The sequence below is a fragment of the Chaetodon trifascialis genome, chromosome 22 (assembly GCF_039877785.1).
Source record: "Chaetodon trifascialis isolate fChaTrf1 chromosome 22, fChaTrf1.hap1, whole genome shotgun sequence".
Lineage (NCBI taxonomy): Eukaryota > Metazoa > Chordata > Actinopteri > Chaetodontiformes > Chaetodontidae > Chaetodon > Chaetodon trifascialis.
The window spans coordinates 17,439,866-17,449,381 of record NC_092077.1 but is presented as its reverse complement, the minus strand read 5'-3'; the positions used below and the strand labels follow the sequence as shown (position 1 = coordinate 17,449,381).

The window sequence follows — 9,516 nt, the reverse complement described above, 5'->3', positions numbered from 1 at the left end:
AAGGTCAGATCGTATCAATCAATCAACCGTTTGATCGCCTTTACCTGTTTCTTGTTTCTGAGCTGATAATGAAATTCCTGCCTGCTGTTGTCACTGGTGATTTATTGACGGTAAGTTTTTCTCTTACAGAAACAGAAATGAAGACACATTTTCATGAACAGGGAACATGACATTTATCAGAAGACGCTGGTTTTTAGAGGACTTGGTTACACTAGTTTCACAGCAGTTAACTGAAGCTGATTTTTTAGCTCAATACTAACATAAAGGAGCATTTTGAGAATTACAGTACGGCTTCCCAAAATGTTCCTAATGTGTTAAATATTAGCTGCAGCCCATTAGCTTAGCCTAGCAAAAATATCAGGACATGTCTACAGTCTAGGCTGTCAGGCAACCAGCGGAGACTCCAGGAAGTACACAGAGCTCTGCTGGCTACCTGCTGCGTTGGTCAGTATAATTAATAGTACCTTCGGTAATCTGACAGGCACAGCAGGAAGCTGTCTTCTGGTCATAAGTCCATGGTTTTCTCGTTATCGTAGACGATGTTGCCTTTAATGACGACGTAACAGATTAGCTCCTGATGTCCTCCGAGCTGGTAGATCAGATGTTCCCATCTGCAATGAAACACACGAGAAATATATCAAGAATTCAAACAAGACAAAACATAGATTAGACTTGGTGTGACGGTCAAATCAGATGACTTAACATTGCGACATACGACACAGCGAACAGGACGTCCTATGAACCACCATTCAGTTTCTGCTGTCACTAAAAATGTGTTTTTAATTCACCTGTATGTTAAAATAATGTTAAAAAAAATATGCCTGTTAAAGTTACAATTTACCCGATTCTTCCTCTAAGACTTAATAAGCAGGAAAGTGCTCCAAAACATACCAAGTCATATATGTCAAATGCATTATGGTATATTGGTATCTTGTTTATTCATTGGAAATTAAATTTTTTTCAGTATTTAACATGCATTTTCTGAATACATCAGCCAAAAAAAGGACTAATCTTAATCTTTAATTACAGCGTGGACCTACAACATGTCACAGTGAATATAAAAACATAAAATTTGACATCCTTTCAGCATGAATTTAGGTCACAGTAATGCCATAACATTATATTCCACGTAAATCCTAACCAATGGTGGAAGAAGTATTGAGATTCTCCGAGTAAAAGCAGGAATACTACATTGTAAAAAATAACTGCATTACAAGTAAAAGTCCTGTGTTTCTAATTCTATTGAAGTAAAAGAGTTTATTGCTGATACATTAATGTTTGGGTAGCATTTTACTGTTGTAGTTGCTTGATGTGGTGCTTAATGTTTCACAACAAATATATAAAATAATGACGTTTTGGATATAAATATTTACATTTCAATCTGAAAACTAACTATAACCTTCAAATATTTAGTGGAGTAGAAGTATAGTGTAACATAATGTGTGAATACTTCAGTATTTATGTGAGTGGATTCACCGTGCGGCGTTGATGATCAGCAGGTCTCCGTGTTTTTTGACCTCCAGGGAGCCGTGTGTGTGGGAGCGCCCGAGGGCGTAGGCGGCGTTGATGGTGGCCGCAGCCAAAGCCTCAGGCATGGACATCCTCATGTTAACGCAGGCCAGGTGCATGACTAACGGCTGAGGAGGGGAGACAGGAGAGAGACACGGCATGAGCTGTAAGCACCACAGTCCTCCTCCGCGTTCCACCTCCGCACCGCTCCTCTTGGACTCACCATGGAGCAGCAGTAGGCGTTGGGGTTGAAGTCGCTGCCGAGGGCAACGATTACTCCAGCATCCAGCATGTCTCTGGCCCGAGGCTGAGGCAGCCTGAACACACACAGGTTATCAGACAGGCCAGGGTGTGTGAGTGTTTGTGTGTGGTCCTTTCCTTAAGTAAAAGCACTAACACCACAGTGCAAAAACAGTCCAACACAAGTAAAAGTCCTGCATCTAAAATCTTCCTTTAAGTAAAAGTATGCAAGCATGATTCAGAAAATGTACTTAAAAGTGTTAAAATAAAAAAATTGCTCAGAAAAATGGCTGCTGTGTCCGATACATCATTATATATTAAATCAATTTTCAAATATGTTGAAATTATCAAAAGGAAAAACAAGTCGTAACATTTGGGAAGCTGTAACTATGAAATGTTCGGTGTTTTTGGCTGAAAATGCTAATTGATTGTATGTACTGCTGGGTAGTTTAATTTTAAATGCAAAAATGGTAACTTAGCTGTCACTGTCCCTCGGAATTGCATGGCAGTAGTGTACAAAGTGGCACGTAGACCAAATGCTCAAGGAAAGCAGAAGTACCTCAGATTTATACTTGAGTAAATGTACTTAAATACATTCCAGCGTAAGTGTTACGGTACCGTAGGATGTAAGCTGTCGTTGGCAGGAGGACGGCAGCGGTTTTTGCTGTTGCCATGGCAGCGATGCCCTCGTCTGTGACCTCCTCCAGGTGACTGATGGCTAAAGCTCCGAGCTCCGCGCCCAGCTGACAAACACATACCCAGGTTAGCAAGGTCAAGTGATGTCACATGAGTCAGCATTGGTTGAGTCTGAAACTCAAATTAAAAAAAAATGAGGTTGAGAAGTAAGATTAGACACAACAACTAACAAACGTGAATCTGACTGAACGATCAGTAGTCGAACTGCATTATGGGTAATGTAGGCTCCGGGTTTTAACGTAATGTTCAGGTTTGTGCTGACTCTTTCAGAGAGGTGTTCATTCAGAGGCTGGAGCTCTTCAGGAGTCTGTGATACCTGAGCAGAGTTCATGGGATGAAGCTCATCTCCGTGGAAGTTGATGTTGAGGCCCATGTCTTTGCCAGCCTGCAGGATGGAGCGAGTGGAGACGAGGTCAAACACTCCCTGCTCGCAGAACACATCGATGTTGTCCACGTGGAGAGTCCCGGCAGACATCTTCTCCTTCAGATGTGGCAGCTGAACTTGCAGGATGTCCTCTGTGGCTTCTGCAACCGTCTTCCCTCTGAATAAAGGACAGAGAAGCAGAGTGAAGGGTGAATCTTCAGGATGTGATGTGAAATGAGATCATTTTGAAGACGGTTCATACTTGGGCACTGCGTGGGCTCCGCAGTAGGTTGAGGAGATGTTGATGGGTACGGTGCGTCTGGCCTCCTCGATCACCTCCAGCATCCTGAGCTCAGTCTGCAGCTCCAGGCCGTAGCCGCTCTTACACTCCACCAGCGTTGTGCCCGCTCGCTGCATCCGGACCAGCCTGCTGCTGAGGGAGGCCAGCAGCTCCGAGGACCTGGCGGCTCGAGTGTGCGCCACCGTGAAGTGGATCCCTCCCCCGGCCCGGTGCACATCCATGTAGGTGGCACCTGCCAGCTGTGAGAATAACATTTGTTTCATAAAACTCTGAGCTGTCATGGCTGTGGACTTTGAATAAAAATGGTCAAAACATATTTACCTTCATTGCAAATTCATGCACTCTGTCACCAGCCCAGACTGGATGTGTGTGGGCGTCAACCAACCCTGAAACAAGATGGCAACTGAAACCACAATCACTGATGTTGTTATTGTATGAATAGCTCATTTGGCTTCTGCTGAGCTGATGTGCAAAAGCATAAAAGTCCCAGCTGACACTCACCAGGCAGGACACACATTCCTGCAGCATCAATCACTTTATCAAAGGATGCCTCTGAATACTGGGCTCTGATGATTTCAGCAGGCCCCACAGCTTTAATCAGCCCATCACTGCATGGAAAACATCAGATACTTTGGAATCAACAGGTACTTAAAAGTACAGCATGGAAGTTAACACAGTAAAACTCGAGATGTTCCAACATGGAGGGTAAACCTTTTTGTAATGTGACACCTTCAGGCCAAACTAGTGTTTTTTTACCCCACTAATGGTGAGCAAATAGCAATAATAATAAATAATTGTCCAGAAATCAAAATATCCACCAATATTTAAAACATAATGAAATAAAGTGACATTAATAAATATTGGTGGCAAAGGTTTTCATCCTTTCAGCATGTTGTTGTGTAATGAGCCACTACAGCCTGCAGGGGCCGCCACTGTGCATTATTTCACATGAGACCTGCTCTGCAAAGGAATACATTCATTTGAGCTTTTACCAAAAAACCTCCCCAGCTGCAGATCAGCTGTGCTGACATTCAGTCTGCAGGCATGAAGGAAAGCTAAAGCTACATGTCACTTCTTCACACCAAGTTGAATAAAATATGGAGAACTCACCTTCCGATCACGACGCTCCCATTTTCAATCACACAAAGATTTTGCATCTGGTGTTTGGTCATGTACTTCTCTCCATTGTTGCAGATCAGAACCACCTGTTTGGCATTCTTCACCAGCAGTCTGTAGTTACTGGACATTTTGATTCATCCAAAGCAGACACTTGCTTCACAGTGACTGGGTTTCAACTAGTTTGGGAACAAGGTAAATATTTGTGCAGGAGAGCAGAGTTTAAAGTGCACAGAGAGGGGGCGGCGCTTCTGCCAGACATCTGAGACATTTACCTTGTGATTATTTCTATAATTAAAGAGCAACTTTTCTTAGATATCACATAGAAAAACCACAACGACCAGTTTAAGAAAGGGTATAATCATTTATTGTGTCTGTATCACAATGTCACAACATAAAATTGGCCTCACATACGGTAGAAAAAAAAAAAAAATCATTTTCAAAATGGCTTGAAAAATAACCAAAAATCCCCAAGCGTCCATCGGTTTCACATGGTGAAAACACAAACACACACATTAAGTCAGCTACGAGGTACAGTCACACTCAGACAGAGCAACAGGCCGAGACTCTTCATCACTCCCTCATCTCTCCGTCTTCTTCCTCTTCTTCTACACCTCTGATGTACAAAACATTATTGCACCTGTAGGTATGAAACGCAGCTGTCAGCACACACACACACTACAGCCAGAAGAAGACACAAGGGGAGGATCGTGTCATGCATCGCAGCTTCCACCACTGACTTCTTTGAGAAATGACACGCGAATTATTAACACTGGTTAGTTATTTTAGTTAGGAACCTAAAGGATGTTTAAAAAACAAACTGATTCTGCCTTTGCTGCCAGATTTTGTTACGTTTTCTTGGCAAAGACCCTTAAAAAAAACAGCATTATATTCTTTTAAGTAACAGCAAATGTAAAACGAAGTAATCACCTAAAGAAGCCTGAACTGGCCTAGTTATGGAATAAAGATGTTACCATACCTGATAAGCACTTCACCAAGGTGACCTGCCAAAGCTCCATCCACATACTCTTCTGTGTTTGCCAGCTGTCAGGAAAACACGTAAATATAAAGGTCAAGCGTATTTGCACTGTTTGATGATAGGAAGGCGGGTACTTTTTACACTGATCTGAGATTGAGATAATATAATCCCAATAAATTATTAGAAAGAGAAAAATGCTTCCTGCACAATTTTTACTGCAGAAGAAGAGACGTTGGCCGCTGTGAGAATAATGTAGAATCAGGAAAATGGTGTTTGAGGTGGTCACAGCACACTCAGAGCGCATAAAAACATATGATGAAGGATCTTTTAAAAGATGCTGCTTTTATGGGCAGCATGTGCAGCCACTGCTACAAACAGTTGTGGTTTATCATTTCCACTCAATAAATTAAACGCTGTGTCATAAAAAAAGAGAGAGGACACTTTCTGAATGTAAAACCGACAGCTGTTATACTTTGCTTGTTAAAGAAAGATTTGTTCACTAGCACTGTGCGCAGTCGCCGGTAGGCTGTTCATGTTAAGGTCGGGAGGAAGCTCTGAAGGTTATACAGAATGTCTAACTTTCTATGACTCTTGTAACTTCACGAGACAGTTTTATGAGATAACTTAGTTGACTGTGTGAGGTGGGCATAAGCACACGTTCCTTTAAAGGTGTGAATAATTCAAAGTCAAGAGGGAACAAGTCAAAGTGTGAAACTAACAAAAATGCAGCTCTGCTTGGTTGAGATACTAGTGGATCAACAATGGCACAATATCCAAAAGAGCTTCAGTATTCTGTTTATGCAAGCAAGGATGGCCCATCAGAATCACTTTAATCAGCAAATATAGAATGAACACAGGAAGCTGACTTGATCAAACATCACAGTGAAGTATAAAAAACAACTTAAGTAAAAAAAAAAAAAAAAAAAGCTTTTGTGTTGGAGTAAGGCATAAAAAAACAGTTACTCTTACCTGCATATTCATGTACCCATCCACAGACACCAGGTAGCCCTTGTACTCCATACCCCACTTCAGTTTCACCATCACTGGTTTTCCTGTCAGGCCATTCAGGAAGGGCTTTGGGTTCAGAGGTAAACTCTATGGAGGACGAAGATGAGGCGGGTTATTATACAGACTTTACTACACTGAACTTTGACTATATTAGATAAATACACGTGTATATAACAACAGCATCCGTCAATACTATTCAGGGAATTTCTGACTGTTGCAAAACATATCAGTCTCCATAAAGCAAAGGTCATGCCGAGGTCAGTTTAAAAAATCTGCCAAATAACTGTGATGGCGCTTACACCATCATACATCAGATTAAATCATGTATCTATGGCCTTTCCTGACATGTGTTGTCATAATAATAAATTCGGCACAAAACATTTTACCGGTTGTCATTTCAAATGTAACATGGCTTACTGAAGACCTGCTGCAGGTGTCCTGTAAAAGCATTATGAGAAATTGAACAACCATTTTTGTAACGTTATCATTTTGTTCATCGAGAGTGTGCGGCCTTCAGCAAACAGCAAGTCAATGAAGATGCGGACAGGCCAGGCAACCAAAACAAGCAACAATATCTTTACGGGTAGAGATACAAAGCCAAGTGTTTGTGTGAAGCAAATTCTACGTTGTATGAAACGTACGGTTTGCCGATACGCATATGCTAGCTAGATTACGCGATAGCTACGGATAGAGTTTAAACTTGGTTCGAACTTCTTTTCGCATAAAGTGAACCAAAGTCAAATAAAAATGCAATAAACCAGTCTCGTTACTGTTTACGTAACCTAAGTAAATTTAACATGTTAAGCTGCTTGTGTGAGTAAACGTGAGTCATTCATTCAATTGAAATCATGAATGAGAAGCTAACATAGCTAACGCTAGCTATCAAACAGGCTACTAACTTTGCGCGGTGATAATAAAAACAATCCTTCAAAACACTTAACGAGATGATAGTAAACGTTAGTAAGATATACTCACCATTTCTCTTCTATTTACTTCTGTCTGGGACTTCGTAATTGTTGTAACTTTTCGTCACAATAACGTTTGTACTTCGCAAAGCAGAACACGCTTTACCGCCGAACAGGAAGTGCAGCACTCTGACCTCTGAGGAGTCTTTGTGTTTTTACATACTGCCCCCTAGTGGTTCGGCGTCAACACTACAATGTTTATATTTTCAGCTCGAGCTCTGCTAAATATCAGATGAGTGTTAATGTTTAAGTTTGACAATCAAATTAATTCAACAATTAATTTGTGCTGTTGCCGTCATCCTCTTCTTGCCTTTGACTCTAAAACCTCAAAATACTATTACTACTAATACTACTAATACTACTAATTTACTATGAAATGAACAATCATTTCATTTCTACCTAAAGCTTAAAATGAGTCTGTGATCCTCAGAGTTGAGTTTAAAGTGACTTCATGACATGTATTATTCGCTCTTGCATCACAATAAAATGCTTGAAAGGACATTCTTTACAGACTTGTCATACGATTACTGTAAAGTTAAGTCCAAAGCAAATGAAATCATACTTTTTCTTTCTGAAGTATATCCAGCATCGCTGTCAATCTTCATTGTTTGTGCAGACCTGCTCTGTAGAATATTTCACTTTAAAAATGAATCTCGCCCAAGAATTATTCAGTAATTGAAAACTCTGACCTGTTTAGGAGAAAATAGTGAGCTGAGTGTCATATCTGGGTCGTGCTGGCTCCCGGTCTGGACAGCTATTTCTCTTGAGGCGCAAACAGTCTGAAGATTTCACTCATTTTTCTGCACTGAAGCGTTCACCTGTTACTAAAGCATCTGACAAGTTCAAACCTGATACTTTGAATAAAACTAACATCTGATGTCCCGCTGTAAAGGGCTGGGTTCTGTCAGAAAATTCCTCTGAAATTGCAGCAGAGCTTTCTTCGCATGTCTGAAACACTCATATCCTTACATCATTTAGCCTATTTTTCTTCCCTCTCATTTTTGAGCTTCCCTCTGTGTAATTAACCAATCCATCAGTCAGTCACTGTGTCAGTTATGGCATGGTAACAATGTGTGTGTGGGTCTATGTTGAGAACAGGGGCAGGGCCAGAGATGTGGCTGGCAGTGGCAATGGCCCCTCCTGGAACATGATCCCAGTGTCAGAAAGGTGATAGCTAGGTGACTGTTAGCATCAGAGCCACTGTGTGAAGTGACACAGTCAGTCAATCAAACTACCACAAAGGGACAAAAATTAACTTAATATGCAAAAAACAACAACAAGGACATGTCCAGTGACCATAAAGAGACACAAAGCAACCACAAAGAGATGAAAAATGATCATAAAGAGACACAAACTGACCACAAAGAGACAAAAAGACAGAGTCTTCGTGTGTTGCTCCTGTGTAGGTGGGCTCTGTCTATGCCCTGGCTGAGATAGGAAAGAGTCAGGCTGCAGCTTTTTACGTGTTGGTATCATCACTCGGAGGAAAATGGCTTTGCTCAATAGGCCAGTCGGATCATTCCAGTCTGATGCCAAACAGCCTTTGAAGTCTGCAGACAGCTGAGAGCTGCCTGAAGTTAACACTGAGGGGGCCTGTGGAGTGGATGAACTGCAGGAAGCGTAAAGCATGGGACTCACAAACCTCCCAAACTGTGTGCAAAAGTCCACTGTTTGACCACTGGAAGAGGTTTGAGCCACAGTAAGAGTACAGCTCTATCGATGGCTGGTCCACTGCTTTGTTCCAGACTAGATGGATTAGCATACAGTTTGGTCGAGACCTTCATGTCGTCCTCAGGAACAGCTGCACCAGATGATCCTTTGATTTGTCCTTTAGCGCCATCATCAGGCCACAATGCTAGCATAGAGCCTGTAAACAAGTGGATTAAATCTCCGAGAAAGATCATAGTTTTCCTCCAGGACCAGTGAGTGAAGCAGAACACACAGAACAAAGTGACCAGGTGAGATAGTTTCACTTGGCTCACTGCTTATTGGACACGGGTCAGATGCACAGAAAGCAGGTCATGGTCCGATTACACAGCAGACAGAGAAGCCAAAGCCATGCTGTGTTCATTGGAGCTTGACCCAAAATGGCCCAGAGCGGAAAGAACAGTTTTCCAACATCAGCTTCCTTCCACAAATGCTTCTGTTGTTTTGTACCGTCGCTGAGCACAGGGGGGCACCCTGCAGCCTGAGCACTGTTAGCTTGCTCTGTCCGAGCAGGCTGCAGCACAAACTGAAGTTTCTCACTAAAATAATCTAAGTTGTGTTAGTTTAAAGCTCATTTTTTCACATATGAATGCTTTCACCCCGTCCCTCTGTTGGTTTTATGGGCTGTTAA

At 41.8% G+C, this 9,516-nt stretch overlaps 2 protein-coding genes across 2 annotated transcripts; both read right to left on the bottom strand.

The window, feature by feature from the left end:
* Positions 1 to 99: 99 nt before the first annotated feature.
* amdhd1 (amidohydrolase domain containing 1) lies at positions 100 to 4,357 on the bottom strand. Its single transcript, XM_070992333.1, has 9 exons — positions 4,221 to 4,357; positions 3,612 to 3,718; positions 3,432 to 3,496; positions 3,072 to 3,349; positions 2,762 to 2,987; positions 2,368 to 2,492; positions 1,733 to 1,826; positions 1,477 to 1,637; positions 100 to 611 (listed from the first exon to the last, which is right to left on the bottom strand). The coding sequence occupies exons 1-9, from the start codon at positions 4,355 to 4,357 to the stop codon at positions 506 to 508; spliced, it is 1,299 nt and encodes a 432-aa protein (XP_070848434.1). The 3' UTR covers positions 100 to 505.
* Positions 4,358 to 4,577: 220 nt separating this feature from the next.
* snrpf (small nuclear ribonucleoprotein polypeptide F) lies at positions 4,578 to 7,302 on the bottom strand. The gene is made up of 4 exons (XM_070992171.1): positions 7,189 to 7,302; positions 6,175 to 6,300; positions 5,206 to 5,270; positions 4,578 to 4,866 (listed from the first exon to the last, which is right to left on the bottom strand). The coding sequence occupies exons 1-4, from the start codon at positions 7,189 to 7,191 to the stop codon at positions 4,800 to 4,802; spliced, it is 261 nt and encodes an 86-aa protein (XP_070848272.1). The 5' UTR covers positions 7,192 to 7,302; the 3' UTR covers positions 4,578 to 4,799.
* Between the last annotated feature and the right edge of the window lie 2,214 nt (positions 7,303 to 9,516).

Bases quoted from the DNA above. Each gene is read 5' to 3' on its own strand.
- amdhd1 (XM_070992333.1), bottom strand. From the start codon at position 4,357: ATGTCCAGTAACTACAGACTGCTGGTGAAGAATGCCAAACAGGTGGTT. The intron at 3,719-4,220 runs GTGAGTTCTCCA...TTTTCCATGCAG, and splicing joins GGGAGCGTCGTGATCGGAAG to TGATGGGCTGATTAAAGCTG. The intron at 2,493-2,761 runs GTATCACAGACT...TGTGTTTGTCAG, and splicing joins ATCCCATGAACTCTGCTCAG to CTGGGCGCGGAGCTCGGAGC.
- snrpf (XM_070992171.1), bottom strand. The intron at 5,271-6,174 runs GTAAGAGTAACT...TTTTCCTGACAG, and splicing joins ATGGGTACATGAATATGCAG to CTGGCAAACACAGAAGAGTA. The intron at 4,867-5,205 runs GTATGGTAACAT...TCATACCTACAG, and splicing joins CTTGGTGAAGTGCTTATCAG to GTGCAATAATGTTTTGTACA.